The sequence below is a fragment of the Solea solea genome, chromosome 7 (genome assembly GCF_958295425.1).
Source record: "Solea solea chromosome 7, fSolSol10.1, whole genome shotgun sequence".
NCBI lineage: Eukaryota > Metazoa > Chordata > Actinopteri > Pleuronectiformes > Soleidae > Solea > Solea solea.
This window is the reverse complement of record NC_081140.1, coordinates 18142846-18161934: the sequence shown is the minus strand read 5'-3', so window position 1 is coordinate 18161934 and position 19089 is coordinate 18142846. Positions and strand designations below refer to the sequence as shown.

At 42.1% G+C, this 19089-nt stretch overlaps 1 protein-coding gene across 3 annotated transcripts in view; it reads left to right on the top strand.

Moving 5' to 3' along the window:
* Nucleotides 1–19089, top strand: part of schip1 (schwannomin interacting protein 1) — a 188045-nt gene that overhangs the window by 127596 nt on the left and 41360 nt on the right. The window contains exon 1 of one of the 3 annotated variants that reach the window (XM_058633048.1): nt 16390–16921. The exons of 1 other annotated variant lie outside the window; for it this stretch is intronic. In XM_058633048.1, the coding sequence (XP_058489031.1) occupies nt 16913–16921 (9 nt within the window). In that variant the 5' untranslated portion in view covers nt 16390–16912. Of the gene's footprint in view, nt 1–16389; nt 16922–17586; nt 18030–19089 lie in introns of those variants that run through there. One more of the 3 variants, XM_058633047.1, reaches the window with a different exon arrangement.

Sequence of the window (19089 nt, the reverse complement as noted above, 5' to 3'; positions counted from 1 at the left end):
GAAATAAGTTCTTCATATGAAGAGCATGATTTATCCAGTGATTTATCTGAGGTCTTCTGAGGTAGCCCTGAGTCAACAGTATGTATTTAACTGAACCAAGACCTGTGACAGCGCAGCTGACAGCATTTTTCTTTCCTCCCACCATAAAGTTTCACGGTTGCTTTTCTCATCAGGGAGTTGTAGTAGAGCGATAGCGTTAAAGTGAACAATATCACTTGTATGTGCTCAATATCTCCTGGGACAGGCGGAGAATATATCACGTTGAGGGAAAGGGGATTGGGCCAGGGGAAAGATGGTTTAGGACTTTCCTTTCTGTCTTCATCCACCCTCTGTTTTACTTTGTGGGATTAAATCACATCACGGACTATAACTCCTCTCACTTCTTCACTCTCTTGTGTCTTTATTTGCTTTTGCATTCCTACATTTCGCCTTTCTATCTCATCTTCTGTCCTCTGCCAATACCTGAGGGGACATAAGTTGTCATCCCTCCCATCTCTGAGGGCTCCACCGCCTGACAACCCAGCAGCCTGTTGCGTGTGCTGGAGCTAAAAAAAACCCACATATAGACCTGAAGAGTGAAACTGGAGAGGATCTGGATGTGAAATGACCACAGTGGAGGTCAAGAAGGAGTACGTGCATGGTGTGCACATGTGAATCTGCGTGCAGAAACAGAAATGCTTTTTACACATGAGCAACAGAGTCCTGAGGTCCCGATGTGCATGAGCTGAAAGGCTTTGGTGTCAGTGGGTCACACTGGCTTCAGACACATGGCTGACTAATCTTAGAATGGAAACAAGACACTGAAATACTGGGCCACAGCGTCTCCAGTCTGCACCAGGACAAACTAAAGAGAGACTAAAGAGAGAGAGACTTGATAGATACAGTATACTGGGTCATTTTTAGGTCATAAAGTGTTGTTGTGATTCTTTTTCTATTCTCATCTAATTCCTCTCTGGATCAACCAGTATATCCTTCCCTCATACATCCACACATCTTGACTCATATTCATTCATTCATTCATTCATTCAAATCTGTATAATATTTGTATTGTGGTGTAAGATGAGACATAATCTGGTACTTATAGGTCAAGGTTGGTGGCAGATTAAAGAGAACATCCATAAAAAGTTTCTTGTGAATGTCTTGGGCCACCATAAGCCTCCGAGGCAGCATTTAACATCATTTGGCATTGATTTGAAATATTTCTGGACTTCAATGAAGGGAATGAATGAAAAAGTATTCCCCTCAAAGGCAAAAGGAGTTTTGGTGTGGGGTTCCTTCATGCTCTGTATGGAAGTAGCTATATTTCCTCTGTTTCTCCACTCATTTCTTCACATTTATTTTCCTGTGAAACGAGAGGAGAAAGATGCGATGATATTGGTCAGTGGACGTTTCTGAGAAGGACAAGCATTCAGTCATTAATACAGATTGATACCAAGGTGTCTTTTTAACCCTTTAACACCGAGCGTAACGCAGACGACACTCTGCTTCACCGTTATTACGCGACGGTTTGCGCTATCAGCAAAACTCCGATGGTTTTTGAAAGCTGACATGTGGTTATTACGATAATTTCACTCGCATTGTTGCAGGAAGCCGGTGAATCAGTGTCTTTGTGGCCAGAGAGGGAAACAGTGGGAAAAAAACGCCTGTTCATAGTTTCCATTTTTCGGCCTGTTTTTTGGCATTGTTTTACACTGTTCAAATTTCAAATTTGAAAAACATGCAAAATCTGGTTGTTCATGTACAACCACAGTCGTTTTTTTTTTCGATAACTTTTAGTTTTTCCTTCATTTTAAATTGGTAATACATCATTTTAACATGCAGTAAACTGTAAATAACTGCCAAAAATTGGCAAAAGCACTTACTCACAGGACATTTTCTGGCACTTTTATGGTAACCACCAAAAAAAAGCTACAATTTTTGCAAGATTACAATGTCCATCAACCATTTTATTGATATCCATGACCCCTGCCTGAGTCTGCTTGTCCTCATATCTCTCGTCTCCACATACATCCTTTCCTACTTCTTGTTTCATCCATATGAATAACATTTTATTACGACTTACACCTTTATGTAGCCGTCTATGTTTTGCCACAAATATGAATTTATGTATTCTTGTTGCTCCAGTTTGCATAAAGCAAGAGTCAGAATATAGGATGCAGTGACAGAGACGCTGCATCAGACCAAATGAGTCTGTGCTACTGTGGCCAGACCTGGGGAAGTGGTGGCCTTGTCGACAGCATGTGACATCCAGACAGGCTGCCAGACAGAGCCAGTCAAGTGCAAAACTAATCTACCTATCCGTTTTTGTTAGAGCAGCAGAAGCATACGGGGGTGGTGTGACTGCACTGAGTGTTATAACAATTGCCACTGCTTTTTTGTGTTTCTCTCAGTTATGGAGGCCAGACTTTCACGGCACACACGCGCGCGTGTCTCTCTGTCTCTAAACAGTTTTAGATTGCACAGGAACGATAATGATTTGAATGGAAAAGCATGTCCCGTGTAGGTGTGCGTCTATATGCGAGGTTGAAAGCCTGACTGCATTTTATGAGCAATAAGCCGTTTGTGATCCTCTGAGGATGCATACATAATGCACGACTTAGTCAGCACACTGGTCGTGTGTATATTGTAAAACCACACGCGGGGTAATTGAAAGGAGGTGAGACACGGACGAATCGAGGGTGAGAGAGATAAAGCTGTATTGGGAATAACACACATTGATGATAACATCAAAAATCGAGCACATCATGTCACATTCTGGATGATAAAAATGTGTCAGGCCTGAATAAAACTGTGTAATATCTTTGCATTACATTAGCACATTTTTGCTTTGCTTTGCCCATCCAGTCAAAGCACCCAGGTAGTTAAAATGTTAATGAGTTGAATCAGTTTAATAATGTCAACAGAGCCGGGCTCATCAATCATGGCTTCATAGAATACCATAATGTCGATTTGTGCACATTAAGACTCCTTACGCCTCGGGTTTTAAGAACACGGCCCTTTATTTTATATCATGTTGATATATTTCTGTCTGTTCAGTATAAAATACATCTTTGAATAAGATTGAGTTAAACACTGCTGTATCAAATTATAGATTTATTTACAATTCATTAAAAGTAGGTCAGGTCATGATTAAAGAGGCATTAGGTTACATTGTGCAGTTAAATCAAGTCAAATCCATCTTCTACCGCTTTATCCTCCACATGAGGCGCTGGTGCCAACCACAGCTGACATAGGGCGTAAGGCGGGGTCACACCCTGGACAGATCACCTGTCCATCACAGCCTGGCTCTTCTTGCTGCAAAGGCAAGAGTGCAAACCATAATCCTGTTCCAGTCTAATATATCGTTTTCTACACTCACATTGTCCTGATTGTGAATGATTCAAACTGAAGGCAAGAAAGTGGAAGCATGTGTGCAAGATGGTTGTTTTCCCACAGCCCCCTTAAACACAGCAAAACCCCCCACAAGAAGAATAAACCAGACAATAGCCCCTGTTCAGTTGACTGGTTTATAGCTCACTAAAAATCTTAGTGGGAAAACAGGGGTCGGTTCCTCAAGTAGAGTTTGTGTTTAAAAACACAGGCAAAGTAAAACAATGATTTAACATGAACTGGTACAAGAACAACAATAACCTCCCCAGTGAGAGACAGACCCAGTATATGTCATAAACTCTACACAGAGCCATTCTAATGTTTTATTAACAGTTCATTTAATCTCCATGTGCACATTCACAGTCCTTTCACTAAACTCCCTTCTTCCACTTTTACATTTTGCTTTCAAGAACTGTTCTTTTCTCCTCTTTTGTCTTCTCCCTCTGTTTTTCCTACCTGTCTTTTGTATGTGCTTCTTTTCCCAAGGTGATACTACCTTGGTTTTGTCTTCTCCCCTCAGTTCCTGTCTGTTCTGACAAGGCTTTCGTTGCAGAGTTGTGTTCCCTCACACGTTACATGTGGTGATGCCGTCTCTCAGTCTGTTGTTTTAGTATTTTTGCTTTGTTTGTGCCTTTAGTTTTTTCTGCATCAGGTATTTAATTCCCTGCGTTATCCAAGTCTATCTCATCCCAATTATATGACATATCAGAGGCGAAATAGGAGAAGTTGTATCTTACAATGTTAATAAAAAGGTTAAAAAATTATAAATAGATTTGGAAAAACAAGTCATTGAGCCAGTCTGTTAGACATGAAAGTACAGTCTGATTCCTTGGGTGCTGTTTAGTAGAAAATATTAAATCCTAGTGCTTAAAATTCTGAAACTGTAATAACAGAGCATTCTGAATTCACTTCACCTCTGAATTGCACTTGTGAATTCATGGACTTTGGAGGTGTTTCATGTTAAATTGATGCACACATCCAGAAAACCTTTGAACGGGGCTAGTCATTGTGGTGTTTATATGTTCTCCACATGGTTTTCTCTGGACAGGTGTGCAGATTGGGTTTTGCTTCGTTGGAGACTTATACAACTAACTGAATTGCCTTTAGTGAATTCATTTTTTGCATTTCCATATAATACCAAATGATGTCCACATGGACTGCTACAGAACATAGACTCTGGAAACCTTGGAAACACACAGCTCATACAATAACAAACAAACATAAATGTTTTATTTGGTTTCAACAAGTAAAGTAAATGACACATATACGTAGCACCGAGGTCAGCAGTTCGCTTTCCAGTTAGTTTAATTAGTCCGTTGAAAATCCATAGGCCCAATTTCTCGCTGCTGTAAGTTAGTTAGTCACATCCTAATCCTTCCCAGGAGCACCACTCATCCAAATGTAATGCTGTGGTTTCCCCACTTACTGTCTTTCATTTTGAGCACATATTGTGTTAGCTGTTGTGTTAGCTTGTTCGTTTTCGTCTTCCGATCCCATTACCTGTTCCTCTCCGGCTATGATCGGGTCACAGTGAGATAGTGAGATTACTTAGCTGACTTCCTGCCTCAGGAGAGTCTATGGAAGATAAACAACTCCGTCACGTGGGTGTGTGTGTGTGTGTGTGTGTGTCTTATAAGGTAATAGTCTATATTTAACTTGTTTTTTAACGTGTGTGTAAGTGCGTTTGAGCATGCATGTGTGTGTGCGTGCGTGTGTGTGTGTGTGTTGTCTTAAGTAGGCTATGTGGACCACTTGTCAAGCAAACCTATCTTTGTGAGGACATTTTGACCTTTAGGGTTAGAATTTGGTCAGGGTTAGGGTATGTGTGTGTGTGCGTGTGTGTTTTTACACTGTCATAATGGGGACTTGTCTTGTGGGGGACAAAGAACAAGTCCCACAACATAAATTGTTATAATTTAATGTGAAGACGTGTTGAATGGTTAGGAGGAGGTTAGGGTTAGGCCAGTAGTAGTTATATGATTAAGTTCAAGGAAATGACACTCAATGTCATGTCCTCTGAAGTCACGGAAACCAGACTCAGTGTATGTGTGTGTGAGTGTGCAACCTGGTATTCCTTATGTTGTGGGGACCTAAATCTGTCACATTACAGGGACTTGTCTTCCTAATGGGGGCAAAAATCAAGTCCCCGTAATGTAAATGACTACATTTTAAGGTGAAGACATATTTGGAAATGAATGTAAGTCAATGTAACATCCTCTGAACTCATGGAGACCAGTGTATGTGTCCGTGCGCGTCGTCGTCTAGTCCAAGTGTGTGCGACCCTTGTATCCTTTACAGCTCATGACAGGCCTCACCCATTTCTAATTAGTGAGTGATCAATAGCTGGTTGTTGTGATGCTGTGCATGGGGAGACATCGCGGAGCAGGGAAACAATGACATTTCCGTGGACAGGGATTATTCACTTGACCTTATTGTTGTGATTAGAATTCAGTCCCAGCTCCCTCAGTGATGACCTCACCTTGTTCACACTGTGCCTGGATGCTGGAAGTTGTTCAGAACTTGATCTTCTGCTCCATGACCCACATCCCACCGCAGTTTAAACACCCACACAGAGCAGTAACTGCTCCTTTTGAGTTTGTTTGTTTTTTTCAGCCTGTGTTGCTGTTATACTTCGTACATACAGTATCATATCATAGTTCACAAGTATTTGAGGCAAAATTCTCAGTAGGAGATAGATGGAGACAACGTTGCAATGCAATCAGGAGAAATAGGATGTTTTTAGCTCTAACCAGGTGCTTCTGTGTGTTTTAATTAGTGACTGCTGGTTAGATATATTGAGGGCGGGATGCAGTGTGAAAAAGTCACTTTTCAGGTGTTATGTAATATCACCAGTAGCATGCCCCTATAATTTGAGAAAATACTCTCTGCGAGGGTCACACAGTGATGCAATGGCGAGCATTTTTGTCCTCACAGCAAGAAGGTGACCGGTTCAGATCCAGGATGAACTCCATCTATGTCAGCTGGGATTGGCTCCAGCTTCCACCTGCAACCCTCAGGTGAAGTGGAAAATTGGTATAAAAAAAAGAATAAATATGAATAACTTCCACATTAATATGGCCCTTGTTTAAAAAAAAAATACATGAAAATAAGAGGCTGGAAATATAATTCCAAATGGCATTGTTTTTAGTGACTTAACTGAATTTTCTTTCTCCAGCTTCATTCTGTTCTCCACGACTATTTCTCTCGCCCTTTCTCTCAGTAAGGCTGATCGTGCTTTGGTGCCTCATGCAACTTCAAACTAAAATGCTGATGCAGTGCCCCTGTAGCTCCTATCTGTTGTCCTGAGAGGAGCAAACTGCCCATGTTTCCTTAATAACAAGAGGTTAAGGCCAAAGATTTCTGCACCTCAGACAGGAAAGCTGTCACCTCTCAGCAACTTAAGATAATTACTCATTTAAAAAAAAAAAAAGAAATGCTTTAAATGTTTTCAATAAAATTTAGTCAATGTGAGTCTTCTTAAAGTGACTCACATTTACAGCTGCTTTAAAAACAACACATACTCATCACCTGAGAGTGTAAAGACAGACATGTTTGTGTAGTGTCTCTGGACACCAACGTGCAAAACCAGTGTACATGATAATGCATTGTGATTATTTTTGTTCAAATCATGCAACCAACACAAGGCTGACTCCTTTCCACAACTAATTCTTATTTTTTTTTCCACCAGTGCAGTAACCCAGCAAGTGGTTGCTGTGGATCACTGAATTTCATGAAATTATAATGACCAGATTTTTGATGATAAATTCACAAGCAAAAGCCAAACTAAACGCCAAGTCATCAGCCTTTGGCTTCACAATTATTGTTGAGCCATCTGTTTGCATCTCATCTGGTAACTCTTGCTGATCTGCACTCTGCTCTCACGGTGAGCCATGTTCATGTACATCCATATCAAATATGAAATCACAGTGCACTCTTTCATACTTGAATAAGCTGCCAGTGAAATAATTACATTATTAGGGAGTTACTGAAATGTAAATAGAACTTCTAGAATGATGGAAGTGGTGGCATTTAACAGTTGTAGAGGAGGAGCGCTCGTTTTAATCAAAGCAACCAACAGTGACTTCATTTCAACTGACGTACAATACAATTCATACTATTTTATTAGTCCCATTGGGGGCTGTTATTTAAGAGCAACATGGTGAAGACAACACAGCACAAAGACAAAAAAACATAGCAGCATGTACAACTAGGCAAGTGCAGCACGACCCAAGAAAAAAAAAGCAAAATAAATCTATATAGAAAATATTGTACAGCAGTTAAACAAAACACAGAGTGAATCTAAATGTCAGTCCACCAAAGGGATAAATGATTTGTAGATTAAGTTTATTTGCAAAGCAAATAGTGCATAATGACAAATTCCTGATGTTCTGTCTAAATCTAAATGTCCATTTATCCAGTGATTATTTATTTATTTTAATTCCTTGAGTACCTTATTAATCTTTTCTCTCTTTTTGTCCTTCACCTGCATCTGTTTGTCAATCCGAGTGAATATACAGTATGTTACATAAAAAAAAAAAAAAGAACATCCAGGGCGTTGCACCATCAGGGCGTTTGTATTCATTCATATTCATTATTGAAAAGTAGAGCTGATGATTTGCATGCACTGTCATCGTTACGGCAGAAGCCTTTAATGCCACTTGGGATGCGGCCAAAGTGGCCAAATACTGCAGGGGTATCGTCCGGGGCCTGAGCAGCAGGTGATTGTTGATTTAGTTACAACAATTTGGTTCAGATGGGAAAGGGGAGGGGAGGGAGTCAGTTGTGGGACAAATACAAACCTGTCACACTTGTTTGAAATCTGCTCAGACAGTTTTCCCATAGGAGAGAGGAGGAGAGGAGATGAGAGGAGAGGATAGGAGAGGAGAGGATTGCACTAGGGAGCATTTTGGGTATAAAAATTCCTCTGTATCCTCCCCCTGCTGCCAGCTTAGTGATAACATGCATGAGCAGGCCTTGGGTGAAAGAAGATGGTAAGGTGAGGAGAGAGAGAGGATGGGAGAAGCAGGGCAAATTTGACAGATTAAAAGGAGCAGAGGTCTGAAAGCCTCCCTAAAAGAAGCCCGCTAAGGACTTTAGTGGCCATTAAAATTGCAGCATGTTTACATGACACAAACTTGGCCATGGGCAGTCTAGTCTGATAGTCCGAGTGCATGCAAACCACATGGGTATAAAATGCCCTGAGCAGCGAGTCCCTGGTTCAGCTCCTGATCTGGCAGATTCATTTTGTTATACATCCATCTTTCCTCATGTTTTCTCGCTGTTTTTCATGCTACAAAGGCGTGAGAATGCCGAGAATACAAAGACTCCACTCCTTTGCTGAATTATTGAACACATACATCCCACTAAGGTCTCTAATACCATGGCTGAAACTGCTTCTCTTGATTGAGACATCTGATGTCAGACAGTATGACGATGATGCTACTTTCAGCCAAACCAATTTGCTCAAACAAAGTCTCCCTTTTTCTCATACATGACTTCGCACTGTTCCTACTGTAAGTCACGCATTTACTCCTAAAAATGTTATTTTATTTTACTATAAAATGTTATTGAACTTCTTTTTCTTCACGCTCCATCCCGAGCTCTGAGGTCTAACAGGCTGATTTTAGTTGTGCCAAATTCCCGACTAAAAACCCAGGGCGATCGGGCCTTTTCTGTAGCTGGCCCTCAACTTTGGAACGGGTTACCCATGGAAATTAAATTTGCCCCCAAAGCTGAACATTTTACTTCGCTTTCAAATACCCCCTCTTCTCCTTGGCCTTCACCTCAGGGTAAAAATAGTCAACCCGGACACTTCTATGTAGTTTTTTACCATTTTACCACTCTGTTATGACACTATTTTACTGTTTTACTTCTATTTTTATTGCTTTTAATGTTTTATACCACGTTGCAACTTGGTGGTTTTGTGCTCCAGAAATAATAGAAATAAAGTTGATTTTGTGTATGATGGCTTTTCAGTAGAGAACAGTTATTTCTAAAGAGCAAAACCTGCACAGCTTTTTGGCCCAGAATCATCATCTCTGCTCTGTTTATTTGTTTAACAAGGTTGTGCTGCTGGGTGTGATATTAACCCTGGTCTCTTCAGAATGGTTTTTTTATTAATGACAGGCATAATTACAGAAGTCAAACCATTGTTTCATGCAAACTCTGGCAGTCTATTTACTGGTTGCTCTCATTATCCATGCTCTGTGGTCATGGATTAGCTCATAATCATCGCCGCATAATCCACATGAAATAGAGGGCTATTATGATTTAAACTGCTATAATCTGATCGTGCTTCCAACACAGTCTCTGCACATGTTGTCTATCTCACATGAGAACATGGTCAAATTAAATAATCGGTGAAGTTTGCATCACTTACAAGAATAGTTGAGGTGTTAAACTCAACAACAATGAATGAATTATGGTGTAACAGTGATGGAAACCTACTGACTTTGTGCTCTATAAGGAGTAAAAAGTTTAGATTAAAAGTTATGATTAGAATGCATCCAGTTATACTGTTGATACTGATTAACCAACCAAACTGTATTGAAACATGAGGATTATTTTTATTTTTTTGAAGTCATTTGTCTTTATGAAGTCGTTTATCTTTGAAGTCAAGATGACTACACTTTTGTGTGGAGACAAAACAAAATGCAATTTTCAGATTAACTTAAAATGCATAAGGAAAATTTGCTCCTATATCCTGTAACTTCTTGGAGAAATTACATTTGGGACAAAAGAGCAACAAGGACAATATATCAATTTGTGCACACTGTTAGACTGGGGGTAATTATTTGAATTCCCATGCTCTCAGGAACTTAGAAAACAATTAAAATTGTTATTACCTGAACAGATTTCAACAAAAATACCGGAGAATAAAAGCTAATAAAATTGCTGCTGTGTATCAAAGACAGAGTATGACAATGAAGCCAGGAGTATTACTGTATTCATTTCAGGTGTTACATTTCATTTTTAAGAAATGCTGTATGAATGCTTGAATCCATATTGAGGAGCTATAAGCAGAGTGAAATATAGGTGGTTCTGTGTGACAAGTGACAAGAAAGGAGGCACAAAGCCAGAAAACATAAGTCAAACACACAAGCCATTGGAATATGGACTTCGGTTCATCCTTTCACACAGCCCTGCAGCCTCACCTGAGGTGTGAGCCAAGTCTGATGTCACTGTCCTTTGCTGAAAATGCAGAGAAGCAGCCATAAAAAAAAAAGTCTTCCTAATCCTCATAGTCCTGACTCTTGCAGACAGCCTCTCCTCTGTGTGTGTGTGTGTGTGTGTGTGTGTGTGTGTGTGTGGTTAGATGTCTTACTTCTTTAAGACTGTTTCTGTTTTAGCGAAGTCACACACTGTACACTGATTGAAGTCATAGTTTACTCTGCATGATAATGTATGTCCAGCAGTGAGTGGCAGGATAGGAAGTAGATACCAAGTGTGTGGACAAGGTCAGAGACCAGAATCTCCATCTGGTCACAAATATAACCTCACTCTTTACATTACTTTACCTCTCTGTGTTAACGTTAAGATTTTGCCACAGCTTAATAACCAGTGCTAGTGTTTAATCTGGTGGCTGTGTTGTCGTGTAGTTTGGCCACAAGAGACTGCTATGCTCCAAAACGCATTATGGTCACTGCAGGGATGAGGAGATTGTTGCTGTTGGGTACTTGCCATCGCTATGATGAAGAGTTATGAGGCCACCTCCGACGCTGATGCAGTAGTAGCTCACACCTGGTAGTCTGGGAAGGATCAATAATTGATCGAGACAGTGTGCCGTCACCTGGCCGGGTCTCTGTGGGTTCACATGTGCACGTGTATTACGGGAAAACAGCGGCAGGCACATCTATTTTGTCTTGTTGTCGTGATGATGTGCTCACCCTCAGCTCAGGGATGAAATTGAGTTGTCACTCAGTCACATCACTGCTGGTCAGATGGTGCTTAACCCTGGCAACTCTCTGGTGACCTGGCAGGTTGCATGGTTGCATCTAAGGTCAAACTATACAAGCTGTAGATCATGACTGGCTGTGTTGCTTGTGCTGGTACTGAAACCCGCAGACGACGGGATGTTTTCCATGCCCTATTTTCCACTAACTATCTTGTTCTCTGAGGGATAGTTCACATTTCCCCCCGATGTGCGGATGCAGGAAAGGTATTTGCTGCAAAATTTAAGAAAAGTCTATTTGTCTACCAATTTCTCTGTCTTTTTGTGTCCCATTCAGTCCTCCCTGATCTAATTTGCCCCCGTAAATCTGCTCCTGCAGCCTTGCTTCCCGCAATCTCAGGATGTTTAGTCATTTATGAGAGAAGGTGGAGAACAGCAGGTGCGAGGACCTGCACAAAATACCAGAGAAGTCATCCAATTTTGGTGTGGGCCGTAAATTGTATGAATGTCTGTGCACTTCGTGGTGCAGAGCTGAGCACAGGGCAGGGAGGATGCATATCTCTGTCTGTCGGTAATGCTGACAGGGCACAGAAACAGCCATGAAAGCAAGCCAGGCAGGCCACAGAGAGGGGGGGTGTGATTGGGACCTGACACACTCTCAGAGTCTCTGTATCTATATTTGACTTTTTAACTGCCGTGGACGTTTTTCTGCCACGTTGCAAAAAGAGCAAAAGGGCAGGGTAATAAGGTGTGCGAGAAAACATAAAGAGGAGTGAAACATCCAACTTAAATTCATCCAGCGTGTGAAGTATGAACAGAAAAGTGTTGGAAATCAAACCATGACGGAAATATAAACTTGTAGGTCGTTTCCCTTTTGATTCATGAAAATGGTTTTCAATAACAGTCCACGGTCCTGAGCCTGAATCTCTCCTCTGCCCCACAGGGAGCCTCCGCAGACCGAGCTAATTGAACAGATTACAAACCTTTCCTTCTTCTCCTCTAATTAACATTAGTAAATGGGTCTGAAGTAGGTCTTAGCGTTCCATTCTTGCAGGCGATTGAGATCACCTGCCCCAGCAGTGTCTCTGGTCATAACTTCATTAACGACTTGGCTGACTTTTTCCAACTCTGCAGGTTCCAGTTTCCCCCGGGAGTTTGAGTCTCTGCAGCATTAAAAAAAAAAAAGGTTCACATTTGGATTTAAAAAAGGTTTCTCGGTCCGCAACTGTTGCAGCAATCCAGACCATATTGGTTTTGATTAATCCTGCTTGTCATCATGAACATGAACCATAACTCCAAACTATAGTCTTAGGAACTATCATTTTCATCAACACAAGCGTGGCTGTAATGAGTCTGCTTTCTGTAATGAGTGTCAACATTATCATGAGTAACTTTTTTTTCATCCTCGGCTTCCTCATCATGGTAATTCTCCTCCTCCTCCCCTTGAGTACTATCGCCTCCCCCTTCATCACATTTATTGCTATTTGTTTTCTACCATCTCTTTTTTTTATGGTTATGGCTATAAATACATTCTGAACTTTTGTGTAATTGGTAGTTTCGATTCATGGCGAATACTAAAATGTGTGAAATGTTTATCGCTGATTTATCCAGCTCTGTAATTCGAACTAGATTAAACAAATTGGGTAAATTTGAATATATCCTCATCGGGTGCAAGCTGCACACACTGTGATACTGCCGACGCACGAACACCGACATGTTTTCCATTCAAATGAATATAATAGCTGTAGCTGAGAGGAGAGTCACAGTTATTTTTTTATTTACTTCATTAGCAGGTGAATGTGTTCTATCCTTTACAGGATAGAAAGGAAGATTCATGTATTATAGCTAGATGTTTGTGGTGCAATCCAATATAGAGAGTGAGGTTCAACAGAATATGTAAACATACTTACAAAACCACAACACAATACACAATATCAAACACTATCTCTAAATACACAAATACAAAGAAAAAGGGGGAAATCACACATGTTCCTCTTCCTACACTCATCCAAATATCTGAATGGAGTGTTGAAGAAGGCCAGTTGCAATCGTTTGGTTCCCCATTCTATTCAGAATGGCAGGTCAGTCAGCCAGTTAAAGATCCAGCCTCAGTTGTGGCCCATCTGACGTCTCGATTCATCATCATCACGCTGCTGCTGCTGCTGCTGCTGCTGCTGCTGCTGCTGTGAAGGCACAGACAGTGTTGTGTGGCACTTTGGCTTCCTAAAATATAAAGAAAGGGTTCATGTTCACATGACATGATGATGTAAAGTGTATGAAGATATACACTTGGAAACATCACAGATGTTGCTACGTGGCTGCCTTCCTTTTAAAATTTGACGATTTACGACTTTCGGGGGGGAAACTGTGTCGTTAATATTTCATATTTTTTTACTGTTTTATTCATTTTTGCATTTGATGGATTAGCAATCAGCCACACGGTTGTAGTGGTTAGCACTCTGGCCTTTGCAGTAAGACGACTCGGGTGCTACAGTCGATAGTGGCTTACTGGGAGCCACGATTGACAAAGAGAAACCACCAGCGCCTCTCAGAAAGCGAAGGTTTTGTGAAAGTTTGGATTCATTCAATGAAGGCACCACTTTATTACTTCTTTTATAGGTCTCTTCTCCGCGTGGCAGCAAGGTAATAGATAGTAAGGGACGAATGTGGAGGCTATATGGAGCCATTTACAAGTGTTTAAGGGGATACATTCAAGAGTTGAGGCATGACATTTTGTGTCATGACAGCCAGGATTGGGCCGTTTTTATCTGAAGAAGACATGACATGGCGAGAGACGTGTCTCTGGAGTCTTCTGACTGGCCTCTCATGGCCTCGTGTTTCTCACAGCAGGGCAGGACGTTTCCTGTCTGCAGGTCTGGCCTTGTACCACAGTGACGTTTGTTACACTTCGTTTTCTGTCCTCTGGTCTCATTTCAAGGTTATAGCTCTTCCTTTCAGTCACCCAAGGAAACAGAGGGAGACGGAGACACAGAGAATTCTCCAAGGTCACTTTCAAGTGTCTCTCTGTTAGAGTCGGTGAGTTTCTGACAAGACAGAGACAGTTTCAATTTCTCACCGACTGTCAGGACTCACTGTTTTTTTTAAAAGCCTGTGAGACAGATATGAGCAGAGGAAGATGTTCCCCGACTTTTCGGTGTTATCTGAGGAGCATTCTTTTCTCCGGCCTTATCTCTCTGTCAGAAATGGGCCTTCGGTGATTCCTGCCTGATCGCTGCTCTGGACGGCCTGTTAGGCAGTTTGATAGAGCAGAGCTTTCACATACACTGTAGGTGTAGACTTGGCTGGTTTTTTTTTCCCCCGCATGAAACTCTTGATTGGTAAATCCCACTGAATGGAAGTTTGACGGACAAGCACCTCAGCTTTACGGGGGAGGGAATAGAAAGAGTGACTGATGCAAAATGCCTCAAGTGTTGCATGGTGAATTTGTGTTGATGGACATCCTCATCTGACCCAACTGACTCTCAGTCTACTGGAGCTTTTATTATAATGTGAAACAAAGGGTGCAATGTCAAAAAAAATTTCATTTTTGAGACCATGAAGCTGCAGGGTAATAAACTAACGAAGAAGAACTATTGTGTGAAGAGCTTTTACACTGACCCAATCAACAGTCCCATACGGTGCACCCGCGTTTTCCGTTCCACACATGCATACTCCATCTCACATTCCATTTTTTATAGCAGTGGTTTCTCATTGGAAGACCGCCCTCATTTAATGTCCCTGTATTCTTTTATCACATATGTGGACACCAGCTAACTTCCTCATATAAGCTCAAGTAAATTCCGGTGGTTTTTGTCTCCTTCGTTGTCTCTTTAGACCAGAAAGTGGAGATGTATTGGGATTTGTCAGTGCATTTTGCCTCACATGGACCTGAGTGCACCTCTGTGTGCAAAGGTGGAAAGTATGACTCGGGCGTTCTTCTCTGAAAAGTCACTCAGCCAACTCCACAGCTTCTTCACCATGATCCATTAATGTTTGGGGAATCGGAGAGGAAAAGCAGTGGGGAGGAGTGGATGGTCTGATAAGAGAGTTGAAAGCAGCAGTGCGAAATGGAGTGGTTGCAATAAGCTGGACTCCTGCTGTCTCCTCCATTGGGAGATGCCCAGCAGTACTATCCCAACCAGAGACTCAGCTGGGGGGTCTTGGAAGTACTACGCTGTCATTACATGGATGAACTCTTTTGTGCCACCATTACACATTAAACGCACCGTATCTGCAGACAGCTCCCGTCCCTCAAACAACTGCACAAAGTTGTGACTCCACGAGATTCCCAGCAACATCACTGCAGGACAATGCGGCGTCTTTCGTGTTTTCCAGATGTTTGACTCACCATTTTAGAATCATAACGCCGCCGCCGCCTTCACAAACGCTTTGATGTACATTTCCTCTCCTCCTAAGATGAGAGATTTCTGAACTGACTTTTAACATGATTTCCACTTCAAAGTGAAACACAAACTTATGAACACAAAAAAAGGATATCATGCTGTTTGTGCTAACACCTCTGCATCTTCGACACTGTGTTTAAAATGGCTTCTTCTTTATAAAAAAAAAACATAATCTGACTAACTGAAGGGTTAGTATTTAAATGTTTCCACACCACTGGGTCAGAAAGGTCTTTTTCAAGTAATTGTGGACATAACACGGAAAACAAAGTGCAGGTTATGAGGAAGAAAATATTGTATTTGCTGATTGTTGATAAGAAAGAGATTGTGAGCTCTGTTGGGAGTTGAGACTGTAACAGAAGTCTCCAGCTATAAATAATATTTCATGTGTAGGTGTTTGATGTTCAGTGTGGCCTTTGTGCGGATTTTATAGAAGCTCGTGCGTTTGTATAATTAAGCTGTTATTATGTGTGTGTTTGGAAATTGAACATTAGAACAATTTCAAATGTGATGCCACGTACAGAAAGCTGTATGAAAAAACAAAACAAATGGCTGAACTGATCATCAGAAGTATGTTTATTATCTTTACATTGGACAATTCCCTTTCTCAGATTGTCTGTCTCTCCTTTGCAAGGTCAGTGAGTGCAGAAGGTTGGGCTTTAGTTGTGTTCAGCCCTCGTCACTTAGTCCTGGAGCTGCAGCCTGCGACACAGACAGACAGACAGACAGACAGACACACACAGAACACCGGAGCCGCCACAAACTCGCCACCAACGTTTTTGCGCGCAGTTACGGGTGTGAAGAGCCGAACGGTAACGACTGTTCCCGGTTGTGTCAAACCTCCGAAACCTGCGCAAGCCGGAACATCATGATGGGACGCACTTCTCTCAGAGACTATTTATTTTCCAGCTGACGTGGGAGCGAGCGCAGGCTGAACACACTGCTCGGGCATTTGTCTCTGTGTGCCGGCGAGGGGGAGAAGACGAGAGAAGCGCCGCGCGCGGACCCGCTGGGATTTTAACACCATCCCTGTTATTTTCTTATTTAATCCATCAACACTCCTCTGTGGACACGGAGAGCGATGAATCTACTGAATTACCCGCCGGCTCTGTGTCATTTCACCAACGAACCAGCGACCACCACCCGTCCTTAGAATAAAGCTGCTGTGGAACAAGTCGGCACCGTCACCGGCGTCTAACAGCTGGGATTTACACTTTACTATGTCTTGAGACGCGGAGTGGAAGCTACACAGATGATGGCAGTGAGTACAGGCTCGCTTACATTGGCACTGATGTTGCAGTCAGGCTACTTTTAGCTCGTCTTTTATTCAATACAGACCCTGACTTTAATGATTGTGTGTGTGTGTGTGTGGAGAGAGAGAGGTGGTCACAGCTGTAGTGGGTGTGGGTGTCATCCGCGATGGTGTGATGGTGAGATCTTGGGCGTTTCTGTCATCGCTGTTGCCGGTGAATATCAGGTCCCTACTGGGACTTTTGGGAACATGACATCATTTGAGGAGCCGGCGAATGACTCTGCAAATTGAGGAGACGCGTGCGCCGCGTGCATGTTTATTTTTTCTCCAAAACACAACAACAACAACAATAACAACAACAACAAATGCACCGGGTTATAATGAACGCAACACTAAATGTTGCCAGATGCAATGACAGAACTGTCATGCGTGCACAAAATGCCACTTGGAGAGAGTGCGCTCGTTCGGCGCACGCTCAGACTGGGCGTGTGCGGTGATGTCCTCGGTGAGGCATCCACACATCGACGGGCAGAGTTTGTGAGGGAAGTCTTTGGCATACATTTAACGCCCCCCAAAAAACACCCGCCCGGCTGCGGGGTGGGGATCGGTGCAGCTGTCAATTTGTCAATTTGCCAAATCCAGCCTGTCTGTGTGTGTGTGTGTGTGTGTGTGTGTATGTGTGTAGTCTGCCTGCCTGCGCTTCGGTTAATCCCACAGCGGATCAGCTTTGCCGCCCCAGCCTATATGCGCCTTCTTGCAGCTCCCTGTCTGCCTCTCGTTCACACACACTTTAAACGGTTCTATTGTTTTTAATCCGGCTCATATTGACGCGAGAATATCTGAGGAAACAAACGCTGTTCCGAGGCTGCACGAGCCGGGATAATGCTGACGGGAAAGAAGCCGATGGTCGAGATTTGACACGCGACAGCTGCTTTGGATACTCTGTTTCTACTCAGCGATGTTCCCACTTTGAAGAGGGGGTAAAAAAAAGAAAAGAAAACACCCGGTGCCTGAATCTGGGTTTTTTATATGGCAGTTAAAGGGCGACAAAACCCGGGATGAAGGGTCTGGTTCACGCGTGATAGTGGGCTGGTGACCGTGTTTGATGAGCACGTCGGTAAGATCGTTCTCCGATACATTGACACCGTTTATTTAAGCCTGAAAATGACATGTTAACGTTCTCATCGTCACGAGCGCAGTCATTTTGTACAGAATATAAGAGATTTCAGATTATTAGGCCTTATGGCTGTGTGTGTGTGTGTGTGTGTGTGTGTGTGTGTGCGCGTGCGTGCGTGTACTTCGTTAATCGAACCCTTTCTGGTTTAAACATTGACCTTGTCAGGACCAGTACTCATTGGGACCAAAACCTGGTCCTGATGAGAAAGAACTGGTTAAGTTTCTGGCTAAGATTTGAATTAAGGTTAGGGTTAGGGTTAGGGCTATTAACTGGCTATGGTTAATGTTAGGGACAATGGTTTGTTCACACTGTCCAAATGAATGGAAGTCAATGCTCTAAGAATAAAAGTTGCACAAACCTTTGTGTGTGTGTGTACCTGGTATTCCTTATGTTGTGGGGACCTAAACCTGTGTACAGAGTCACATTATGAGCCTAGTCTTCCTTATGGGGACAAAAACCAGGTCTCCATAATGTAAATTACTACAGTTTAAGGTGACGGCATGTTTTAAATTAGGCTGAGGTCAGGGTTAAATTAAGGTTAGGATTAGGTCAGTAGTAATCATGGTTAAGGTCTGAGTAAGTCTCCAGGAAATTAAAGTATGTCAATGCAATGCCTCTGATGTCGGAAACCAGTGTGTGTCTGTGTGTGCACTTGTTTTTGTTACCTCTGTAGGACATTATCTGTTATAAATACTGACTTTTTTTTAGGTTCAGTAGTCCTCACGAGGGACCAACACCCAGTCATAATGAGACAAAACCGAATTTCTCAAGCTCTGGTTATAATTGGTTATAATTAGGATTAAGATGTGAAATGTGGTTTGGTTAAGTTATTGATCTTTAGGAGAAGATTAGTGTGACCTTTCACGGACATGGTAAGGTATTGACTGGTTATGGTTATGGTTACGGTTAGGGGTAAGACTATGGATGAAGGCTGTGTGAATAAATGGAGGTCAATGCAATGTCCTAACAAGAATAGCTACATAAACCCACTCTTGTCTCC